At 35.5% G+C, this 25,160-nt stretch overlaps 1 protein-coding gene across 1 annotated transcript in view; it reads left to right on the forward strand.

The window, feature by feature from the left end:
* LOC128173848 (protogenin B-like) overlaps window positions 1–25,160 on the forward strand; it is a 54,878-nt gene that overhangs the window by 20,101 nt on the left and 9,617 nt on the right. Inside the window, exons 3-19 of the mRNA XM_052839525.1 lie at window positions 2,030–2,177; window positions 12,764–12,930; window positions 13,251–13,382; window positions 13,813–13,956; window positions 14,222–14,370; window positions 15,304–15,442; window positions 15,962–16,099; window positions 16,654–16,812; window positions 17,392–17,583; window positions 18,201–18,317; window positions 18,811–19,026; window positions 19,431–19,680; window positions 20,649–20,776; window positions 21,252–21,419; window positions 21,911–22,039; window positions 22,470–22,584; window positions 23,004–23,181. Of these exons, the coding sequence (XP_052695485.1) occupies window positions 2,030–2,177; window positions 12,764–12,930; window positions 13,251–13,382; window positions 13,813–13,956; window positions 14,222–14,370; window positions 15,304–15,442; window positions 15,962–16,099; window positions 16,654–16,812; window positions 17,392–17,583; window positions 18,201–18,317; window positions 18,811–19,026; window positions 19,431–19,680; window positions 20,649–20,776; window positions 21,252–21,419; window positions 21,911–22,039; window positions 22,470–22,584; window positions 23,004–23,181 (2,669 nt within the window). The remainder of the gene's footprint in view (window positions 1–2,029; window positions 2,178–12,763; window positions 12,931–13,250; window positions 13,383–13,812; window positions 13,957–14,221; window positions 14,371–15,303; window positions 15,443–15,961; window positions 16,100–16,653; window positions 16,813–17,391; window positions 17,584–18,200; window positions 18,318–18,810; window positions 19,027–19,430; window positions 19,681–20,648; window positions 20,777–21,251; window positions 21,420–21,910; window positions 22,040–22,469; window positions 22,585–23,003; window positions 23,182–25,160) is intronic.

Raw genomic sequence — 25,160 nt, forward strand, 5'->3', positions numbered from 1 at the left:
TTGGTTTCACCCTGTCCGTCTGTCCGTCTGTCTGTCTGTCCGTCTGTCCGTCCGTCCGTCTGTCCGTCTGTCCGTCTGTCTGTAGACGCAACTTTGTCCCCCCTATAGAATTTTTTATTACTGCATGGAACAGTTTGAAAATTTGTACATATGTTGAACACCATCTGAAGATGTGCACCTGCAATTTTTTTTAAGATCAGACAAGATTTAATGATTTTATGACAGTTTTCATTTTCCTTATTCTATATATTGTACACTAATGTTGAAAAGTAAGGGAGGTAATCCTTACAGATTTTATTAATTAATTAATAGAAAACACTCTAAAATATATTTATATAAATACATCCAGATGGAGTTTTTTGTCTTTATGTCTTAATTAATAAAAAAAAAATTATTTTTTATAAGTATTCTATCAACTGACAATGCAAAGTTTTTGTTTGTCAATGATAAATTCTTAGGAGCTAATGAGAACATCAAAGACAAGTGTGGCTGAATTCATTTGTCCCAAGGGAGCCATTATCTGAGCCATGGTTCAGATGGAGCATGTGTTTAGGGGAAATTGATAATCTGTAAAATGGGTGATGGTTTTGGGGCTATTTTAAAACTGTTTCATGTAAACCAAAAGGTCTATCATTATAAGGAAATAAATAATATAATTATTAATAAAGAAGTTAAACTATTTTTAGAGGTTGTTTAAATTTATTTGTCAAGTAATTTGATGAAGTGACCCTATTGGGCATTAATTTAAATGAAATTCAAAATTACTGATATGATTGAAGTGTTTTGGCAATTTTAAAATTGTTTGTGATATTAAATTTTCTTTTTTACATATTTTTACATAGTATGGTAATTATGGTAATGTTTTGGGAGTTTATTAAATTTAACAAGCTCATTAAAGAAAATCATAGTCCTATGGGATCAATTTTCTGATTTGGAGTTCAATTGTGCCATAGGAGAAAGTGAGGAAAATTTGAAACAACTAATTGCATCTGTCAAGACTCTTATTAGAAAGATATTGAAAGTTTTATCAACAGAAGAGCATTGCTTGGCTACCGGTATTTCTATTCACTGCAAAGGGAGGGGTTATTGTCATTTTGTTGGTTTTTCTTTAAATCAATTAAATTAAAAAAATATATCATCAAATACATACATTTGTAAATGTATTACTGTTATAGACATGTATTTACAGTGAAATTCTGACAATTTTGATTTTAATTTTTCTTTAACTATATTTTTTTTTTTTACATTTCTAGAATTTTTTTTTTGTATGTGTTCCAAACCTTAATTATTATTCAATTCAATTATTTGTCCCATTTGAAATTAGCCTAGCGGGGGTATTAGTCTCATTAGGACATAATTTCTTATCATTTAGCATTGTTTAGATATAGACGATTTTCCTTAAAAAAAACCAATTATCATCTTCAAAGCATAACTTAATCTTATTCTTGGTAGAAATATTTGATTGATTGACTGATTAAAGGAGAAATAATTTTGAAAACAGATAAAAATACAGAGAGAGAGATTGTCTGAGAGAGAGAGAGAGAGAGAGAGAGAGAGAGAGAGAGAGAGAGAGAGAGAGAGAGAGTTGCAGATTAATTAAAAAAACACACAAACTTTTTGCAGCATTTTATTGTATTTATTTGAAAAAGAGGAAAAAATTACAATTAGTAATTAGTAGGCAGATTCGAACTCATGATCTGTGGTTCAGAAGCCGTATACTTTAACCACTGAGCTACGACGATATACAACCAAATCGAACAATATAAACAGTTTAACAAAACATTTAAATCGCCATCTTGTGAGGTAGTGTCTTAAAAAGTATAAGTCTGGGTGTAGTGAGGTACCTTAACAAAAATAAGTCTTCTGATCACAAACAGACTCTGATTGATCTGGAGATGATATTTATCTTATTTCATTACCGTAATATATCTACATGTATTCACTATGTACTGAAAAATGAATTTGATCCCACTGACTGGTTTTCCTAGCTTTATTAAAAAAGCTAACTTTGTTGTGTTTTCTTTTGCAGGGATAGCCAAGTCTTACACAGAGGATCCACAGTCTCAGGAGGTTCCATTGGGAGGGGTGGCCAGGTTCCACTGTGAGATCCAGTCCACCCCTCCTCCTTTTTACTTGTGGCAAAAAGAGGATCGGAAACAAATTCGAGAAGGGCCAAGGTAAAAACTTTTTCTTCTTTATGCTGCAACAATGAAATTCTTAATTAGCACCTCTCTTTAGTTGAATATATTTATTTCGTCAGTTCATTCTTCAAATTTATCTCGAGTTTGCCTGAATATTTTGACGTGATGATTTTTTGATATATTAAAACATGTGAAGTATTCTTAGCCTAATTTTTCAATAAAAATTTTTTAATTGCTAAGAAAACTGATGGTAGAACTATCCACCATTGTGATAGTTCAGTACTGGAAGTGATTAAGCTTACATCATCTAAGTACTTTGATTTTGAATTGGTATACATTGAAGAAATTGATTTTGTGTTCCTATCAATTTTCCTGGGTTTATTGATTGAACAATTTAGTCTGTACAGAGTACTGGGTTATTAAGATGTCATAATGAACAGGTTTTCTATTATTGATTCATTGTCAACAGTTCACCGTGGGGATTTTTTTTTTCATTTAAAGACCTATGAATCAAAATCAAACCAAACCAAAAAAAAAAAAATAACAAAATACATAAAATGTTTTCCCTTCCACTCATTTTTCTGGAAGGTCATAAGAAATGTAGGACTACGAGGTTTTGGAAATGTGTACCGTACAATAGGATTCATGGAAGTGGGTCAGGGATATATACTGTAGATTGGCAAATATTTACAATAGTTTTAATTTCACTACGTTTGCGATTTATTGTTTTCCCACAAAATAAAACCCATTGTAAATATAACCATCTTATACTTTGATCAACTGGTTTTCTTGGGGCTTGAAATTAAAACCATCGCAATTGGTACCTTTTGAGTATTCGTGAAATTTTAATGTCGTGGAATTAAAACGACTCGCAATATATACTGGTACATTAGATAAATGTGATGTTTGTTTTACATTAATCATACAACTTGCAGAAAAGTACTGTAGTCAACTGTAATTTATTTCTCTTTAGTGCTGAAATTTACTTTGTTAATTACTGAATTATAACTCAACTGAGATGAAGGTAGCCTTTCTTTCTCTGTGTTTTATTTTCAATTTAAAGAAGTCTAACTTTTTTTTTCTTCAAGAACTACTATGCCACAGAACAGCATTTATCAACTTTTTTTTTTCGCCAACAAATTTAGAAAAATGATGTTGTGTGAAAAGATTTTCTTTTCCAGGAAAATTGCTGAACATATGTAATGTGTAACTGATGGTTTCAGGCCTGGAGTGAAAGGTCAAGGCGAATGTCATTAAATGAAAATGAAAAACAGAAAAGGTTATGGAAATTGGGACTCTCGATTATAAGATATGAGTCCAGATTACTTTTTTTCCCAAACCATTGTATGATTTTATTCTAATTAGTTTTTTCCCCCCTGCTATCTCTATTATGAGCATAAAAAATTAGTGTCAACCTTACAAAGCATTACATTGATTTTCGTTTTTTTTTCCCTCTGCTATCTCTATTATTAGCATTGTGTCAACCTTACAAAACATTGATTATTTTGTTCCCCCGAGTTCCCTCTGCAATGTCATCTAGGCAAATTAGGTCATATCAAATGATGCTGATCTGTAGTATGCTGTAGATTTCTTATTTTACCCGAGTACTTAATTTCACGATTTAAATGTTTTGCATCAAATCCATAGAATATAAAGTTGCAAACACTGATTTTTACCATAGTTTCATGTAGTTTAAATCTATCCAAAAAATGATGAGATTTTAAAATCCACCAAATATGCTTCTTGCAATTTTATGCGGAAATTAATTCCTTGCTTTTAATTAAGGTCTTCCGTTTCCAACGGAAGACCTTTCTATTATTGTGCGGGAAAAATTATTTTTCTTTTTTTTTTTTTTCTTCCTAGACGCGAACTTTGAGGCTTCATATCTTGCTTATTTCTGAACGGTTTTTGCTCAAATTTTCAGGGCTAATGTACTTTACAAAACACTATCTTAAGCAATTCATAAAATTTAGAATTCCCCTTCCGTTAAAGAGTTATTCCCCTTTTAAAAATTTTTAGGGCCTTTTGTTTCCAGACAAAGGCTCTGAGACTATGATAGCAGGGAATGGGAATCCAACGAATTTGAATAACAGAGACATTGTAGTTGTGCACATCTGTTTTTGTTTTAAGATTACGTTTTTTATTTAGGAAAAGGTAGGGGGTCAAAAAACAGGATTCAAAAAAGTGCGAAAATTTAGACATATTTTCCTTTATATCTTTTAAACGAAAAATATTTTGTCAAGACATGTAGAATAAAAGTTGTGCAAAATATAGAGGGCTTTCATTTGACATCAATAAAAAAGGGCTGGCCCCTTAAATTAAGGGCCAATGGCCCCTAAAAAATTTTGCTTAATAACTCAAAAACGGTTAGGATTTTGATATAGCTGTCGCTGGAAAAGTTGTTTGTTGGGATCTCATAAAGGTCGTTACAATGTTATTTTGTATGTGATTTGTGTAGTATGAGTGTAAAAAGCTTTACATGTTGACATGTACATGTTTTCATTTGACAAGTTAACGAAAGTCTTTGTGCGTACAACTGGCATAAAGTTGCCGCAGAAAGTATGCTGGTTTATACAGGAGGCATTAATTCATAAGAATTTTTGTTGTTGTTGGAGTATACGCTTTTCCTTTAGGAGTTAAAATTATTGTTGTTAAGTTCTTGTAGTGCACAATCATTAAAAACGGCAATTGTAAAACAAAACATTCTTTTTCTTTTCTAGTAAACCACAAAATATGGAATTAAAAAACTCTATGCATTACATTTTAGTTATTAACTCCATGCATTTAAAATCTACCTTGAATCAGAGCTGCATGTGTGTACACCATTACGTAAGCTCTCCCTTGCCCGCGGCCGAGAAAATCGGTTACCATGCTCGCGGCTGGACTACCTAGCGGTCAGCGGTTATCTAATACACGAGAGTTGCGTCTCTCATATATGAGTTTATGTAGCCGCGAACTCAAGAATTGTTTTAGTTTTGATTACACAAAATCTTTTGTGGATTAAACGATTGGATGTCAAGTAAGAAATAGTTCAGTTAATTAATAAAAGCAATGTCATTCTCTAAAGCAATAATAGACATAGATCAATTGTGGGGTTTAAGTTTAAAATATATAACTTCTATTTGATAGAGTAAGGTCATTATACTGCAAACTTTTCAAATCTTCCTTGGTTCTGAGCTGTGCGATTCTGTGCTTTGTACCTTTACGTAATCTATTCTTCGCCCACGGCCGAGGAGATCAGCCACGGATGCATTACCTAGCGGTAAGCGGTTATTTAATACACAAGATTCGCACACCGCGACTTACACTTACATGCATATGAACGTGTTTGAGTTAATATAGCCGTATATACAAGAACTGTTTTAATTTTATGTTATAAAAGTTTGTCCTACTTGTATATATATTTAATTAAATATTTGAGTGTAAATGAATATTAATGAACGATATTACTCCAAATCGGAAAAATCGTTAGAATAAACTAATGTTTCGTTTGTTTAAGTAAAGTACTTTAAAAACTGTACAATTAATGTTTTAAATCAACACCCCCCCCCCCCCTCAAATATTAAACCTTTAAATGATGATCATCCCTCGCACATGGCTGAGGAGATCCGGCGCGAGTGGATAAGTGATCCGCCGTCGGTTCGTGTTCTTCTACATGTACCTTATGACGCGTTTATGTTTCATATTTTGCACGGACACAACTATATTTTATTATGTTTTCAACTATTATATTGGTTTAAGATGAAAAGATAAATTTATTTTACTTGTACAGTTGATTAAGCATTGGTGTATACGATAGCGTACAAGGTAGTTTAAAAATCAAACAAATTATAATCAAAGTTCCATGTTACATGTTTGCGGTAGGTGCTAGCACGATAAAAGAATGTCCTGAGTTGAGGCATTCGATGATTATTTAAAAGAATATTCACATGAGTTTTAAACAACTTTAGATTAGATTCTATCGGTCACATATTAATCACTTCTGTAGTTTTTCTACATGTTCGTTTCATTATGGAAGCGAACTCATTGCTGCCCCCCCCCCCCCCCCCCCCCCCGCCCCCTCCTCCCGCCCCGCTGACAGGAGCTCGCGCTGTATTTTTTTATTTTTTTTGGCGAAACGATATCAAGATCTGTCGAAAATCATTTTTGGTGGCTTTTTCTTATGTGTAACATTTTGTTTCACTTTCCCAACCGTTTGTTTATTCGGTCAGTCTGTGTTAATTCAATCGCCACGTGCGACCGAGAATCTTGTGTCGCTTCAGCGCACACAGCTCAGAACATATATAGCCCCGGGTCATCAATTGTTATGTAATTGAGTAACAGTTGGAATGGTGCTTTTACTACATAAAATATAAATAAAAAATCATCCAGAAAAAATGTTACCGTAACTCAATAGTCAATACCAAAAATAAAAATCCGTATGATTACAAACTGAAATCGGTTTTTCAGTATTCGGCGGGATTTGATTTTTCTTCTAACATTAGTATTTTTATTGGTTTCAGAGAATACGATGAAAAAATACAAACAGGAAATAAATCTGATATTATTTACATTGATAATGTTGAAAAATATATAAAATTAAATTAGTCACATTCGTTAGAAAACAATGTTATACAAACATCCGATAATTTTTTTCCTATGTCGTATCATTCGCGTAAATAAATACGTTCTGTACATATCCATGTACCTCAGAAAAAATTCAAATGATTAAACAAAAAAGAAAGTTGTAATTACTATTTCGGATTTTTTTCAAAGTAATTTAACATTGTATTGAAAAGAACAAGAAATAAAAATGATTTAAATTTTTGACTCAATCTTCGTATATATTACCGGCGCTCCTTACATGTATAACGGCGTACAGTGTATATAGATTATCATGATCTATTTGAATTAAGTTCCATTCGTAAAGATTCCCATAATAATTAATTGCATGACTGTGTACATTGTAGGCAAATCCCTGTGCGTTTATTACGTCTTGTTTTCCGTTAACAGTGGTTTAAGTAATTAAAATAATTACTTGTAAAAATATCTGTAATCGGGATTCCAAAGAACTTACTTCCCGCAATTCATAGAAATGATCAGTATGTTTTCTTTCTATGTTTAAATTTAAATTTTGTTCAAATAATTAATAAATTTTCTATCATTTAAATTGTGTGCTTCATCAAATACTGATTCCAATTACCTTGAAGTCATTAATTTTTCCATTGGCTATTGACAAAAAAGGAGACGCTTGACCATCCAATGAAAACAAATACACAGAGTTTGATTGACAGGTTCAGCCAGGTGCAGGTCTCACCCGATGTCCGAGGTTATGTGTGTCGCGAGTGGTCTCAATAAGAGTTATCGATGTAAATAAATTAAAAAAGATACATGCTTATCAAAACATGCTCGTGTAAGTTAAAGTTGATTAAGGCTTGTTCCAACAGAAATCATATTTTGCTAACTGTATTTAATATTTTTTATGTATAGCGAATTTTAATATTGTACAGTCATTTTACCGGTAACGAATCAGTATGCGGTTTCTCGTGCATGCAACTATTATTATCGGAATTCCAAATGTTTTTATTTTTTGTTTAAATCGCGTTTCTTTGTCCTTCTAAACTGTATCAAACCCGAAAAAATAAAGGATGAATTACGGAGACAGTAATTTCAACACCCCCTCCAGTTTCCTAGTTTTGAATTCGTTTCCCAGTATCGAATTAAGCGCCCTTTATCACTTCTGACCGAATATTTTGAGGCGAATTAATTTCAAAAATATACTTGAGGTACATGTTAATGGACTTATAAATGAACAAGGAAAAACAATTGTGGGAATATGTCATTTAAACAAATTATATGATCGTTATTTTTATCATACCGTTTTCCGGTCAAATTGAAACTGGACTTGAACAGTTTTCATTTCCGTTACTTTATAATATTGAATTTTCATACAAACACTTTATAGTAGTAATTGATGATAAGTAGTTGCCATTTTCCTTTGTTTTTCCCGTATATCTATCAATTTTTGCAGCCAAATAATACTTCTGTCGCAATGAACCGTAACTAGGAAAACTACACGTGGTCCTATTTGAAGTCGTAATTTCATTCAAAGCTCCATTATTATTTGATATGATGTATTATCTTTTTAAATGAATTATATTGACTAATTATTCACTAAATAGGGATCAATAACAAACTTATTTTCATAGTTAGGCTTAATTGTTTTCACACTTTCGTTTTTTCTGCTTTGAACATCCGGCAGCCCATATCTGGGGCACATTTTTAATTTGTAAACAATTCGGTAAATAATCGTGCAAATGGCAAACACTGATATAATATTTATTTCTATGTTATAATCACCTAGCTAGAATTTTTTAAAACCTCAACTTTGTCTTCCACCAATAATTTTTCTAAAAATTATTCGATACTGGCAAATATTCGTTACCGGTAAAACTGTACCAGTACTGAAACATCGTATAAAACGTTATATATACATGTACTCTGTAACAAGTCGTCTTTTAATACATATACCTTTCTTTTGTTTGTTAAAAATAAATTCAATTTTGTAAAAAGATAAGTATATCATTTCTTCTAGATTTTTTTTTCATGAAAATACCTACAAGAGAGTTTTGCCAATCACAAACAGTTTAAAGTACATGTAATGTAAAACACGGGCTCCATTTTGAAACAAATTGTCAGAGAGTTCCGAATGAAATCTGATAAACGTTTCACATGGTTCTCGCACGCTTTGCTCGAAACGATTTAAACGCATTGTCCGAAATTCTGCACGCTTTGTCCCAAACGCTAAACGGTTTACACGAAACGCTTCACGATTCACACGAAACGCTAAACGGTTAATACGAAACGTTTTTCGCACGTTAGTCGCACGCTTTTTTTTGTTGTAGTAGTACGTTTCAGGGTCTGTAAATTTCTAAATTGCACATTGTCTTCAAAAATTTACAAATATTTAAATAAAGAAGTTATCTTAGAGAAAAGGTTACGTGTTTTGTAAACGGGTTCGGTTTAAAATAAAAAAAAAACCACAATTCCTGACATGCCACATGAGTACATACTGTTTATTACAATGCTTGCTACCCTCTGAAAATTTAACTCGCCATTAAATATCTCATTTTTTAAATAATGTTTGTTACGATTACATAAACTGTATGCGACAAATAGTTTTCCTAAAACATTTTCTTATTTTCTTTTTCAAAACACGTTTTATATGCAGGCTTTCAATCACAACACGTTTTTATAACAAAAGCAGAACTGAAAGTTTAGTAATTATAATCGTTTGACACCATATCACATATATTTTCAACTCGCAGCAACAACGGAAGACCTACTCGTGGCTTTGCCACGAGCTCTGCTCTAGTTTGGAATCTAATTAGTGAGTATAGGTTAACATGCATGCATGGTTTATAAGTATGTGGCTGTTTTTTTCTTTTTCTTTTTTTGCAAATGACCAGCTGAAAACCAAGCTGCAACGATTTGATTTGTTAAAAACAAAATATGACACATCTTTATTCAATGTATAAAAGTGTGCTTAAGTCAAAATGAATTATTTCATTACTATTACTACGATTCATTGAATCTCCAATTACATGTAATTTTTGAAAAAAAAAAAAAATATGCATAATTATATAAATTATAAAAGTTTTAAGTTGCAGCAATTTTTAAGCAATGCATGTGTTTTGTTGTTAAAAATGTTACTGGGGGCATAAGGTTTAAAGTCTTTGATAAACAATTAAACAAAAGAACAAGTTAGCTGCCATTTAATCTACAGAGGCCATCAAAAGGGGAGGTGTTTTGTATAGGGGGCTCATGATGTATTGAAATCTAAATGGCCCTCGGTTATCGGGAAATCTCATCTTTGTGGTGGGTTTTTCCAGAGAATCGGTTCAGGTTCAATAACAACCCTGTTTGTCTCCTCATGGGTAAAATTGTAACACAGGAAAGTGACGCTGTAAAAGACAGGGATTTGTTGGGGATAGGGGGGGGGGGGGGTGGTTGTTATAAAAAATCATTCACCAGATAATTTCTGTGTACTGTGCAGATTTAGAGTTGTTGACAGATGTTAAGAGATTAATATTAAGAGCAGTGAATTCTTTACTAATCTGATCGAAATCTTTTGCCTGGTGTGAAAGTATCATTTAATTCAATTTAATACAGATATCTTTTTTGTCAACAGCTAGATGAAACATGTTATCAGATTTTGGTTTAAAAATCTTTTGCCAACAGATGGAACATTTAGCTGATTGATTTAAAAAAAATAAAAAGTTTTTGTTTTAATTTTGTTAAACTATGTACTTTTTCCTTTTTTTGAGCTGAAAATTATTGTTCTTTTGGTTATGCAATTTTGTAACGGCCTCAAACATCCAATGAATTTAAATAGAAAGAACCGTCGTAAAGCCATGATCATTGACCATCATTCCTTTACGAAACTCCTAAATTTAAAGGCGACTTAAAGCGAACATTGCGCAGCAATATTTGCTGAAATTATGTGCATTTCAATTATAGAGTTTCATTTCTTTTGGTACATTTGCGTGGCCACAAAAGCAGAGCTCCATAGAGTTGAAGACTGTAGAAACTTGATGAACCTTAGTGAAATATATGTTACAGTACCTAATGTAACATGCTGGATTAAAGGATCCAGGTCTTACGACGGATGATGACAAGGAGCCGCCGTGTGTACGGGGCCATTAGCAACTTCCTGTGAGGAACCAGTCAGTTTTATTAAAAAACTGATTTTCTTTGCAGCATAAAAAAAGGAAAAGGAGATCGAGTGCAGTGTAAAAAAATAAGAGAAAAAGAAATCAATATTGTTTGGTAATACATGTACATTGAGATGTGAATTATTGAAAATGAGGTTAAAAAGGGGAATGGGGTGGGTGTTACCCCGATGCACTGGAGAGAAATTATTTCAGGTGAATGAAGGTGTTGTGGAATCTCCTATTGACAGGTGTAAAAGAAATAGGTGTGCATTTTTTGATTGACAGTTGTGCATTAGAGCTTTTACCTGGAGCCATATACAGCTTGTGTGTTTGACCCGTTTTCAATACATTTTAATAACACAATTCTCAAACTGACTGGGTACTGATATTGTGTAATAATGTATACGGGAGAGAGAGAGAGAGAGAGAGAGAGAGAGAGAGAGAGAGAGAGAGAGAGAGAGAGTATACATTAGTAATCAAGCTCTGCTCCAGATATTTGTACCGATGACACAGATTTTGTTCAGAATCTATTGATTTCTCTCTCACATTTGGTGACCTTAAGTATTCCCCTATTATTGGCTTTTGCCTTTTCATTATGACAACAATGTTCATTTTTATTTCATAACTAAAAGATTTTTTTCCACCTTAATGAAAAGAATTTTGTAATTCTAAATGATCAGGAGAAAAAAATACATTTAGTTATTTGCAGAATTAAGAGCTGTAGACCAGTCACTTTTTACAAAAGTTATTTCCCTTTGCCACCATCTTTGGGGAAAACACCCATAGATTTCTTAAGCAGCCTATGTAGTTTAGAGGTTTGAAACTTTGTCATTTTTGTTGTGTATTTTGACTGCCCTAGATTGGGGCAACCCACACTTCACAGGAATAAATCAAATTCAATGAGATTTCATCTTAGGAAGGGGAAATTTTGGTTTTTTTTCCCTTTGACCTTTAGGTTGAAACCAGAAAGGGAAACAACTTTTGCAAAGTGTGGATTGGACTACTGTTATTGAAGAAATCGGTGTTGATAAGTAAACAATCTTATTAATAATTACATGGTTATAATCTGTTATAATCAGTGTTGACTTTATAGGTCGTACTTGGTATTTTTTGCCCTCCTTCAACCTACTGACAGATAAAACATGAATTTTTTTCTTCTTAAAAAAATCTATTTATTAACTTAATCATGCAAAGTTTACCTTCCTAATGTTGCAAAGTTCAAACACGAAATTGGAAGTGGACAAACACAGATGGGATTTTTCTGTGAGAAAGCCAATTTCTGCCAATTTGAAAGTCAAATTCTGCGATCATTGACTTGTTTTAGATCTTCTTTCTTCCTATGATTGAAATATTCAGGCAAACATAGTTCTATTTCGAACATTCTATCGGAGCCATCATTTTACGACACGTTGAAACATTTTCTATTTTAAGCATCTGGATGTGTTTTCTAATTTTAGACACAATGATGCGTTTTAAAACTCATTTAAGACAAATTGATGTATTTATATTTTCAACACATTAATGAGTTTTCTTGATTCAAACAAATAGATGTGTTTCTATTTCTAGACATAATGTTCAGACACAATATTATAACTTCATTTTATATATGTATTTTCTCACTGCAGTTTCTATTTTCTATATTTATATGCATTTTTTTTTATCAAACAGTAATGTATTTTCTATACTTATATATTCTCTATTTTTAAAGATAAACACATTTTCAATTTTTAGGTGCAATTTCTATTGGAGATTTTTGTTTCTAAACACGTTGACAAATTTTTCATAATTTTTAGATACAATGACCCATTTTCTATTTTCAGACACAATGACCCATTTTCTATTTTGAGACACAATGACCCATGGGTCATGAGACACAATGACCCATTTTCTATTTTCAGACACAATGATTTACCCATTTTCTATTTTCAGATACATCATCCTCCCGTCAGGGACACTACAGCTCCTTGACGTGAGGCAGGAGGATGCGGGGGACTACCGGTGCTCGGCCACGGGGGGAGAACTCCACAAGCTCCCAGACCAGGTGGACAGCCTGCCCTGGAAGCGCAGCAATGCAGCCACTCTCAGGGTCATTTCAGGTGGGTCAAGGTCAAAAGGATAAAAGCTTTATACTCATATTAACTGAAATGGTGGTAGTTTATAGAAAAACTGTTTAATGATATAATGGTAACTCAGAGGAGAAGTTTGGGTCAAGGTCATTATGTCAAGGATATATGAGATCAAGGTTAAAAAGATAAATGTTTGATATTCTGGTCAAGGTAAAAAGAAAATGAAAATGTGATACACAAGGTTAAAAGGATAAAAGCTTGATACAGAGGTCAAAGTTCAGACAATGAGAATAGTGAACAGTGATGTGGAAGTAAAAACAGTTATTTATGGTCCTCCTATCTATTCACAGCCTCAGGAAGAAGGGAGGTCACTTTTGTGGCCGTCCCAGCCCAAAATACCTCAGTAGAGAAAGGGAAGTCGGTGATCCTGGAGTGTCTGGCAGACGGGAATCCCCGCCCACACATCACATGGTACAGGAAAGGTCAGTATACTTCAGAAATAAACAGCAAGTTAAAAAGTTCAATGGGATATGAACTTGGTTGGCCATGTGATCAAATCCTGTGTAGACCAAAGGGCTTCTCAGAAGATTTGATCTCGTACCAACCAAGATCATATCCCACTGAACTTTTGAACATTGCTGTTTATATGTACGTTTACATACGAAAACGGTAAATTGTTCAGAATTACTGAAATAACAGTGTTTTAATGTTGACAATAATGCAACTGTGTGATGATAATTGTGACGTCATTAAAAATATCACAAAAAAATTGAACGTTTTCGTTATTCTTTAGGTTCTTAATATAAGAATATAGATATATGTGTTTGCACAGTCTCATTGAGTGAGGTGTGAAGGGTAGGAGAAACCTGTTCTTTTATGTGGTATAAGTTAAGGAGATGGGTTTGTTTACAGATAAGAAACCACTACCGCATTCGAAGATGGTGGGTGGCAACCTGAGGCTGATCAACGTCGACATGGATGACGCGGGGGTATATGTGTGCGGCGTCAACGGCACCATCTCTGGCAGAATGCCAGAAACGTTACTCACCGTCACAAGTAAGTGGGCTCTTTGGATATTCTGTTGATTGTCGATATCTAGACCTGATAATGTGGATATGGTAGGAGAGAGTGCCTGTTGAAATATTTGGAATGTTGGAATTTTTTTGGGGAAAATTTTCACATTCATATCAGCATACTAATAGAAGAACAAGAATAATATCAATAAAAGGATAAATTATTTAATTTTTTGTACTGTTTTCAATATTTGATCTATTCTCCCCCATTTTCATTATGTCTTGAGATTTATCACTGTCCATTACAGCAAAACCAGTTATTTTGAAAAAACCATTCAACCATAAATATCCCAAGACCAGAACGTCACGGTTTGCCTGCGAGTTCGCAGGGATGCCGCAGCCGAAGGTCACATGGTACTTCAACGGTCAGCAAATCAAAAATGAGGGGAGATACAAGGTAAACACAGTTCTCCAGAACTGCTAGCATACTGTGGAATCATTAGAGTTGTGGTGGCTCAATTTTTGCGGTATTCGTTGGTAGCCCAACTCCATCCTCCATAAAACCAAATTTTGAAAATTTTCTTACTAAAAATGAAAATCCATGCATCCATGAAATTATATCCCAACGAATAAAAACCTCACAATCCAAGAAAATTGGCCCCCCAAAATTTCAATGATTCCAAAGTATTGTTATCATACTATGGGGAGGTTTTTTTTTCCTCAAGCATTAAAAAGATATTTATTGCATGAAAAGTAAGATTGATACTATAAAGGGGTTGTCTTTATGATTATTCCAGATACAATAAAAAGGTTGTCTTTAGGATTATTCCAGATACAATAAAACGGTTGTCTTTAGGATTATTCCATCACTGTCACCTAGTTATTAGCCATACAGTGCTTGGAAGCCATAGTCTCAAAGGGAGACAAATCTAGTCCTGTCCAACAGAATTTTGTCCAATCTGACAGAACTTTTTTTTGTGTCAGCCCTTTTGTTTGACAGTGATAAAAAAAAGTCTATTGTTGTCCAGGCTTGAACTCAAAAAGTCTATCGTTGTACAAGCTTGGACTCAAAAAGTCTATTGTTGTCCAGGCTTGGACTCAAAAAGTCTATTGTTGTCCAGGCTTGGACTCAAAAAGTCTATCGTTGTCCAGGCTTGGACTCAAAAAGTCTATCGTTGTCCAGGCTTGGACTCGAAGTCTATTGTTGTCCAGGCTTGGACTCAAAAAGTCTATCGTTGTCCAGGCTTGAACTCAAAAAGTCTATCGTTGTCCAGGCTTGGACTCAAAGTCTATTGTTGTACAGTCTTGAACTCAAGAAGTCTATTGTTGTCCAGACTTGATATTTAGCATAAACCTGGTCTTACCCTGGCTTGACGTTTGGTATTGACAGGTGGAGAACAAGGTGGGACTCAAGAGCGAGTTGGTCGTGGTCAACACTGAGCTGTCAGACTCTGGATACTACCAGTGTGTGGGTGAAAACGAGCTCGGCTACGACATGGGCGTCGCCCGATTGGAGATCTATACAGGAAGTAAGTATCGAGTCTGGGAATGGCCATTATTGAGGCTAAACTTCAAGCACCGTCGTTGTATAGTTATTCTTGCTTGTGAGGGAGAGAAAGGTCCACTAGACAAAGCTTAGTGGATAAAACATGAACAAGTTTTTTAACAAAAATATTTTTTCTTCAAATGATTCAGTTTCTCACTAAAATATTTAAAGTGTGCTTTGTATTTGTTCCTGTGTAAAATATTACTTAAAAAGATCTTTTCAGAAATATTGACAATTTTTAAGCAAACTATGTTGAAAGGGTCACCACTATAAAAAATTTGTACATGCATAACGTTTGGCGATTTGATATAGCAGAAGCTGCTTTCCACCAAAAAAAAGCCATATAGAAAACAAATGCAATACTTTTACTGTGCATTTAGAGTTTGACCATCCATCCCTCCATTTATCCATCCCTCCCTCCATTCATCCATCCATCCATCCATCCATCCATCCATCCCTCCCTATTTTTCTGAGTTTTCACATGGACTGTTTGTTTCCACAGAGAATCCACCTGGACTCCCCAGGAATGTGACAGCTTTTGCCTTGGACCAGCATACAATTAACGTCTACTGGAACAACTCGCAGACGTCAGAACCCATCCTGGCCTACACCGTGGAGTACGCTGTATCCGACAATCCAGGTAAGCACCCAACATGCAAGTCCTAACAAACCAAATCCAACATGCAAGTCCTAACAATCCAAATCCAACATGCAAGTCCTAATAAACCAAATCCATCTTGTGAACATTTTTGTCCAAGTTTTATTTTTCTCTGTGTCGGATATCTTTGTTCAACAAGCTCTGTCCAGTAATCAAAGAAACTATACAATAAGCAAGTCTCAGTCTTAACAATCCAACTCCATGTCATCAATATTTTCCTCACTGTTTTGGATAACCCTATTGTTTCACAAGTTAGTCTTGTAATCCAGCTACTTTTTTTTCCCCATGTTTCTTCACAATTCAATCTCAATAAGTGCATATTTTCCCTGTCCCCCTACCCTATTTACTCATTCATGTTAGACAAATTGATTCAAATCAAGATTCTTCATTAAAAGAAAGAGATCAACTTCCAGAAAAATTTTAATGAGACAAAGCAATATTATTAACATCTGAGTATTCTTGTGTACATTTTGTGAAATATTAAAACAGTGGAACAAATGAGTTTTATAAATTTGTCCTATCATAAATTTGTACAGGCAAGCAGATACAGAGCATGGTTGTGAATGGGAAAACATCAGCAAAGATCGAGGGATTGCGTCCATACACAGAGTACGCCATCTCCATTAGAGGCTACGCCAGTAATAGCGGGGCAGGGCCTAAATCTGACCTCATCAAAGCCAGGACTCTTCCCAGCAGTAAGTTCAAGTCCTCAAGTCATGAGTCTCATTCCTTCAGTTGCAAGTTTTCCAAGTCACGAGTCATTTGTCTTCAAGTCAAAGTATTATTTGTTCAAGTTTCAAGTCTTAAGTCTCAAAGTCAAACGTCTCATTATTGGAAGTCTCAATTCCTCAATGTCATGAGTTGTAAGTCTTTAAGTTAAAAGTCTCTCAAGTCTTTTAATTTAAGGACTTTTTTAATTTGCAGTGCTTCAATCAGCATTCTTTGTAATATAAAGGAGATTCCAGTCTTCTTTTTCTGCAGCATCCAATTCCTGATTGTGGTTTCCTGTTACAGAGCCCATTAAGTTACCTGTGACTACTGTATACAGGGAAATATTCACCCTGTTTTGTTTATGCCCCTTTCGCCCTCGTTGTCCACGGGTTAATTTAAAACTTGGCGAATTCCAATGTCTTAAAATATCTCTCTTCAAACACAACTGTGTCCAGGCGAATTCAAGACGGGGCAAAACTGCAAGTTTAGAAGGGCGAAAATTACACGGGGCGAAAATAACCCTGAATACTGTATATATTTTTCATTTTGGTTTCCCCTTGCAGAGCCCAGTAAGTTACCTGTAATTCGTGAGGCCAGCACCACCTCCAATAGCATCAACATTGAGTGGGAGGACCTGGCCCCCGAGGACAGGATGGGGGTCATCACCGGTCACCTGATTGAGTACCGCCACGCCTCGGACACCCAGACACACACCAAGGAGGTGTCCGGCGCCGCTAGATCCTACCTCATCTCAGGTACCCAACCTTGTGTAAATTACAGGAGATACACAATTAAATTTTTAAGATGAGGGTAAAACAATTAGGTGGTGTTTCTGCATTTGATGAATTCGAATCACTATCTAATTTATATATAATTTCTATGTTTCCCTGGTAGTTAAACATCCAACAAAATATAATTTTAATAGCCTAGATAGTAGACTAAAATATGCATTTGAAATATGATATCTCGAACACTGATATCTCAAATACATGTACATTGGATATGTTGAAATGATTTGTAAGTCCCAACTACTTATTTTTTAAGTATTTTACTCTTGAATACATGTACTCGGATATCTTGAAGTTTTGAAATAGTCTTATCTAGTTCGAGATAACGAAGTTTGACTGTATATTGAACAACACAGATTGCATTACAGGAGGTTTAATATATTGAATAACATCGATTAAATTCCAAGAGATATGTATAGAACAACACCAATTAAATTACAGGAGATATATATTGAACAACACTGATTGAATTACAAGGTGATAGAAAACCTACAACTTGTTGAATAAAAATCACATGCTACCACAGACCATGAGAGATCCTTTATATAATCACGATGCTTATCTGTATATCTACTGTACCTTAGGTCTGACACCAAACACACTGTACAAGATTCGGGTCAAGGCGGGCACTGAAATTGGATACCCCAACCCTCCCAGTGACAGCCAGTGGGTGGAATACAGAACAGCTGGCAACACCAATGGTAAGTCATGCTCACTGTACCGAGGAGGCTAAGGGGATGGACATTTTTAATCCCTTGGTTGTTCATTTGGTATGACACCAATGGTAAGTTTCACTCTCTGTACTGGGGAGGCTAAGGGAATGGACATATTAATCTGTAGGTTGTACATTTGGTATGACACCAATGGTAAGTTTCACTCTCTGTACTGGGGAGGTGCAGGGAATGGACATATTAATCTGTAGTTTGTTTACCGTGGAATCATCATCAGAAACATAATGATACTTCCAGGCTATCCTATAGATATAATGCAGTAGAAAAATAGTGTGTAATTTGCATTAACAGATACTGACCAAAAAAAAGACGAGTATTTTAAAACCAATAGTTACTTAAATGATTTAATATGTAACAAATGACTATAGGTAATTAACAATGTATGTCTGTGGTGTCTGTACTGCCTCACTACTCTCTGAGATGTAGGTCGAGTAGAGATATAAATAACCGTGTATATTTGTAGCCTCGGCCAACGACACAGTCCCCCGACCCCCCACCAACTTCTCCGTGGTCAAGGTCTCCCCGTCGGAGGTCAACGTGACCTGGAAAAGCCTGCAGGAGGAAGTCCCAGTGACAGGCTACACGTTGTCGGTGACCAAGTTAACGGGATCCAGCCAGGGCCCACAGAAGTACCAGATTTCCGATCCTGACCAGTCTTGGATCAAGCTCAACAACTTGGGTGAGGATTTCTCTCTATGTTCTGCATTTTTGGGATGCTGCCCTTTAATCTCTAGAATTAGCTAGAGTGATTATAAGTTGGCTTTAAAAAGAAACCACCTTTGGGTAGAAGCAAAAGTGAACACAATCAATAATATAAAAACAGTTTTAAGAAAACATAATACAGGTTTCAGCATTAAAACTGTTGTCATATTTACTTTCCCTAACATTTGATTTTATGGCTACATTAAGAAAATCGGCAAAAATTGGTGTTTGGCTTTCAACGAATATATAGAATTTTTCATTAAAGAGTAGAGAGTAAAGAGTAGTTGCCAAAAAAAAAAAAAAAAAGTTATAATGATATACCTGAATAAAAAAAATTAAGTAATTGAGGTTCATTCAGAAAAGAACTTGTAACTGTTGCAGAGAACAAGACGTCCTACCAGTTTGTGTTGGTGGCCAACAGTCCCCAAGGCCCGTCTGACCCTGTGGTAGAGGAATACAGCCCCTCCCTCCCTCCCCCTCCCTCAGACCTGAGGGTCCTCAACCGGACCTCCACCGCCATGCTGCTGGCCTGGAGCCCCACCCCCGGGCTATCGCCTGGGGAGGGGTTGCTGTATGAGGTCCGGTACCAGCCCCTGACCTTCGCAATGGACAAAGAGGTCATCCTCAAAACGTGAGTCAGAGTCAGACAATTGAGAATGTGGATTAAGGAGGCTGGATGGTCAACAAATTACCCACATCTACCTCGAAATTCTACAGATCAAATCTTTCATTTAGCGAAGAAAAATTTCGAAAACTCTGGGGTCATAAAAGTTGGACGAGCTCACTTTTGATCTCAGTTTAGCTTTTACAGCAGGAATATATAGTGCAAAAGTGAGACTCGGACCAAAAGCAAGCTTGTCTAACTTTTATGGCCCAGGGGCCAGATCTACCTCAAACTATCATTTAGTGAAGAAAAGTTCCGAATGATTCGTCTGTAGAATTTTGAGATTTTATTTATCTTTATATAGATCTGTTCTTTTTAAGAGTTTGATACAGTCTTGAAATGGCAACAACCATTCAGTGCTATTAAGGTGGTTAGACGTCTGTAAACATATTACATTTTGTGTATTCAATTTAGTATTTTTTGAATTTTTAGAAATGGTCTGAATCAAATTTTTGCTTACTTTTTAAAACCGAAATTCTGCGAAAAATCAAAAACGCCAAATATGAACCATTTCCAGTACATTAATTTCCTTTAACAGGAGAGTATTCTATATGCATAAAAATTAAAATTTCAAGCTATAAAACTCTATGGAATTTTTCTTTATAATAGGTTATGGATTAAAAAATAAACTGTAGATTTTAAGGCAGATCTGATGGTTTACCACCCAGCCTCTTAAGAACTTTTTTTGTGTGTACTGATTTGAAATCGGTTTTAATAGTGATAATTTTAGTGAATGGTTATTTTTGAAAAATGTTCAATGTTACAGGCAACAGTACATTTGTAACAGGCATCTGTTGCCAAAGAATGTTCTATTTTATGGCGCATTTGTTGTTTTTGCTGTAACAGTTTTTGTTTTTGCTGTTGTCGTTTTTGTTTTTGCTTTTGCTTTTGTTGTTTTTGCTGTTGTTAAATAGAGATTTGTTGTCCATTGACAGAACTCATTCGTCTCTGTGGGTAAGAGACATGAAGCCCTACACCAAGTATCGCTGTGATGTCCGGACCGTGTCGGACGGGGAGAAGGGCAGGTGGAGCTCTCCGATAATAAACCTCACCCTGGAGGGAGGTAAGACTTGGAGTCAAAGGGCAGAGGAGGGTCCTAAAACTGAGGTTGAAGGGCAGGGGAGGTAGAACTTGGGTTCAAAGGGCAGGGGATGTAAATCTTGGGCGAATTGCAAGTAAAGAAAGCAAGGGAGGGACAACTGAAGGACATAGAGGCAGAGGAAAATAGGCCAAAAAGCAGGGGAGGGAGGTTAGACTGGGGATTAAAGAGCAAAATGATACTAAGGGTCTTCTAATGGTAGAAAAAATGTGGTGTGGAGATTAGTGGAGGGAGAATTCTTGGTGATGCTTGATTGTAATAAGGAGTGTTGCTTTTTTTCTAATAAATTAAATTGATAAATCCCACATATGTAACCCTGATAAGGACCCTAAACCTCTTAACTATATCAAACAGGTGGTAATTGTATGGTTTGTTGAGACTTCTGCCTTTCCATTTCTATTGTATTGTGTGTCTGTATTTGACTTCACTGCTTTTACAGTGCCCTCTGAGCCGCGGGAGCTACAGGGACAGATTCTGGAGGGTGGCATCTTCATCACCTGGAAGCCGCCGGCGGAACCCAATGGTAACATCACCACCTACCTAGTCATGTACCAGATCCTGACCTCCACACAGAACCTGAACCACTGGGAAATCAAGAGTGTCAACGGTACGAGGCTACCAATATTGATCATAATTAACATGTATTGTGAACAGTAGATTACAACACATATAAAACACATAGTATATAATGTATTGTCAGTGATAGCTAATACACACAAAACAAAAAAGTTATATTGCCCTTGATATTAGGAAAGCCCTGGAGTGTTTTGTCATCTGATGCTGAAGATATTGCACTTGAGGGCTTTTCTGCCACCTTGGGGCAAATATTCTGATTAATTGTCCAAGAAGCCATGTAATATTCATTGTATGTTACTGTAAATGTATTACATTTGGCTGTGTATTCTATTTAGTGTTTTTGGCAAAATGCGACTTCCACTTAATCAAGTACATTGCAATACCATGCTCATGTGTTAAAATAGTCACATATGTAATAATATGAATGTAAATATAATATGTTTGCAGTATTTTACTTCGGAGACACAACTTTGATTCTACTAGTTTAAGATGGTGCTATTAACAAGGAGATATATTTTGCAGGTTCTCTGACGTCGGCTACCATTGAAGAATTACAGAGAGGACTGTATCGCATCATGCTGAAGGCGTGTACAAATGCAGGTCCAGGGCCCCCTACTGACCCAATGGAAATCTCCGACATAAACATGCCACGTAAGTCCCACCAATAAAAACTGCTGTTTCATATGTACTCTGGTTTAAAGCAAGGGTTTAAAGCATTCATTAGGGGTTTGAATTTTGTTTTGTGATTTGTGAAAATTGTGATTGTTAAAGCAACTTAAAAAAAACCCTGAAGAAATTGTATGGATCAAGTTGCTTCTGAACACTAATAAATAATTTATCATATTGCATGTAACTTTACATTGTAAGTGCGTTCATTGTGCTTGGTTCAGTAAGTTGGAAGAGATTTGTATGGATTGAAAAGTGTTCACAACTTGGACCTTTTAATGGTGACATTTCATCAACAATTTTTATGCTGTGCATAAAGAATCAACTATGGGTGGTGATGCAGATTTAGTGAAATTGTAAGGACCAAGTGATCACAACTGAGCCTCTGTAATGATATAAAAACTGTCTGTTGTAGAACCACAGCCCAAACCAAGCTCCCAGGAGGACCAGAAACTGGGAATCATCCTCGGGGTCAGCATCGGAGTGGCCTGCATCATCATCTGTATCCTGATCATCATGTTCAGGAACAGGTACGGCCTCTGTCCAGGAGTTATTCTTTCCATTGTTTCTCTCTCCAGGTTTTTTGAACAGAGAGAGAGAAAGAGAGAGGGAGAGAGAGAACTTCTTTAAGCATTGAGAGAGAGAGAGAGAGAGAGAGAGAGAGAGAGAGAAAGAGAGAGAGAGAGAGAGGGAGAGAGAGAAAACTGCTCGAGACATTGAGAAGAGAGCAAGAGACAGAAAGAACTGCTTTAAACCTTGAGGAGAGAGAGAGGGAGAGGATTGCTCTAGACATTGAAAAGATTCTTCCAGCCTTCCCACGCTTCATCAAATAGTACTTGTCTATTTATATTCTTACATGCAAGATATCTATCTGTTTCCTGTAGGGTTACTATGTTTTTCGTTTTTCAGATTTTACAAAATGTTGATTTTCCATCATTTCTCTCCCCAGGTGTTTTGCGACCCCACAGTCTCACATCACACAGCCGGCCTACCTCCACGCTAACGGACATGCAGGTGGGCGGGGCAATGGTCATGTGATCAGGGCAGGGCTGAACGAGTATCAACTCGAAACTTGCACGCCCATGTTGAGTTCCATACCAGGGGAGAACGAGCACTCCGACTCCAAGGTCAGTGTGTTATATGTCTACTGCAGGGTTGTCTCTAAAAACTGAAGTAGAAGGAAGAAACAAAAAAGTAGAAGGGGGCTGGAGGTCTAGCTTATAGATAGATTGTGTTTGAAATGCCTAAATAGCCGGGTAATTACGTCACTTTAGACGGGGGAATTCTCCGCCTCCCGGGCCTTAGACACAACCCTGCTGTCTAGTGAAATCTAGGAAAGTTTGTATACTTTCTTCCACTGAGGTACCATGAACTTTGAAGTTTGAAAATGTGTATTTATTCCAGACTGTTACAAAGATTTTGTTATAGTTATAAGTAGACTTGATGAGTCTTGATTGTGTCTCTTATCTCTAACTATTGGCTAATATTTAAAAACAGATTTGAGAATTTGTTATGTTGGGGAAAAAAACCAATTTTTCAATCACTCTTTAAATACTCTGTCAATGTCCTTTTTTTTAATGAAAATTGAGCATATGCCAAAAAAATTACACAGTTTTTAATAAAATAAAATTGTTGTATGTTGTATTACTTCAGGTCCCATTTACATCGAACATAAATTTTGTATTTAACTTATCATGACAAATTCTGTCCCTACTTTGGAACTGAGGTAGAAAATGTTGTTAGAAAATTGTTGATTCTCCAGGTTAGTGTATTGTATATAACAAATGATGACATTTCTGTTCCTACTTTTAAATAGAAAAAGAAAATTGTGAAAACCTTAGGTCAAATAGACATTCAAATTACCACACTAGAAACATTGCAATGTTTTTTTCTTCACACTGTGGTTTCGTCAATATTTGTGGTCCTCAGTTTTTAGCTCACCTGAGCTGAAAGCTCAAGTGAGCTATTCTGATCACATTTTGTCCGTCGTCCGTCTGTCCGTCTGTAAACTTTTTACATTTTGAACTTCTTTAAAACTGCTTATCCAATTTCAACCAAATTTGGCACAAAGCATCCTTATGAGAGGGCGAATATAAATTGCAAAAATTAGAGTCCGATCTGTATTCAAAGCGGAGAAAACCTTGAAACTGTAGAAAAAGGGGGGTGCATTTTTAAAAATCTTCTTCTCAAGAACTACCAAGGCAAATTCAACGTAGTTTAGCATAAATTATACTTATGGGAAGGAAAATATAAATTGCAAAATTCAAGGGGTAATTTTGTTTCAAATCGAAGTTATTACGAAAATATTAATAAAGGAAAGGCGTGTTTCAATCGGGCTCGGCATCCGGTAAAATGGGTAGGCAAGACTTGGCCTGGGCAAAACAAAAGATTGGCAGTTATTAATCTGCCAATCTCATTAAAATTTCAGGATATTTGATGGACTAGTATATTTGTATTCGCTGTAGATATTGCTGCAAAATAATGCGTATTTGGAATTGGCGATTGCCGATCTGCCCTGGCATTTATTTTGCCACGGCCTGGGTTTGCATACCCATTTTACCAAGATTCGTATTCCATACTTCTAAAACGAGGTTCTTTGTTTAAAGCAGCCATGACATTATACGAAAAAGGGTCGATCTGACTATGATGAATTTGCTTGTTGTGTAACAGTTCGCGTATGAAGGGAAGTTTTGAAACATGAAAAATATATTGGTGCCGATTTTGTGAAGTAAATTGAGGCTAAATATTTCAATGCGTTGACAGTTTTCACACATGACGTTGGTGTTAGCTTGTTCTGATTTTCGTTTCGTTTTCATTATTTATGCTTTGTAACCTGGAAACTATCGTCTGTATTTCGTGATTTTTACGTATCAAATCAAACAGAGACTTCGGTAAATCAAACAGTTACGTTAACTGTTTACCTGCGCAAATTAAGCAAAATCTGATGTAGGGGTACTGAAATACAATTCATTCTATCGGTAATTCGGCATTATCTTTTGCGTAATGGTAGATTAATGCAATAGGTTTTGTTGAGATGCTCGGCATTTCCTCTAGTTTATTCAGTTTAAATAGAGTTTGATATCGCTTACGGAAATATGTAGGTATA

This window comes from Crassostrea angulata, chromosome 2 (genome assembly GCF_025612915.1).
Source record: "Crassostrea angulata isolate pt1a10 chromosome 2, ASM2561291v2, whole genome shotgun sequence".
In the NCBI taxonomy this organism is placed as follows: Eukaryota; Metazoa; Mollusca; class Bivalvia; order Ostreida; family Ostreidae; genus Magallana; species Magallana angulata.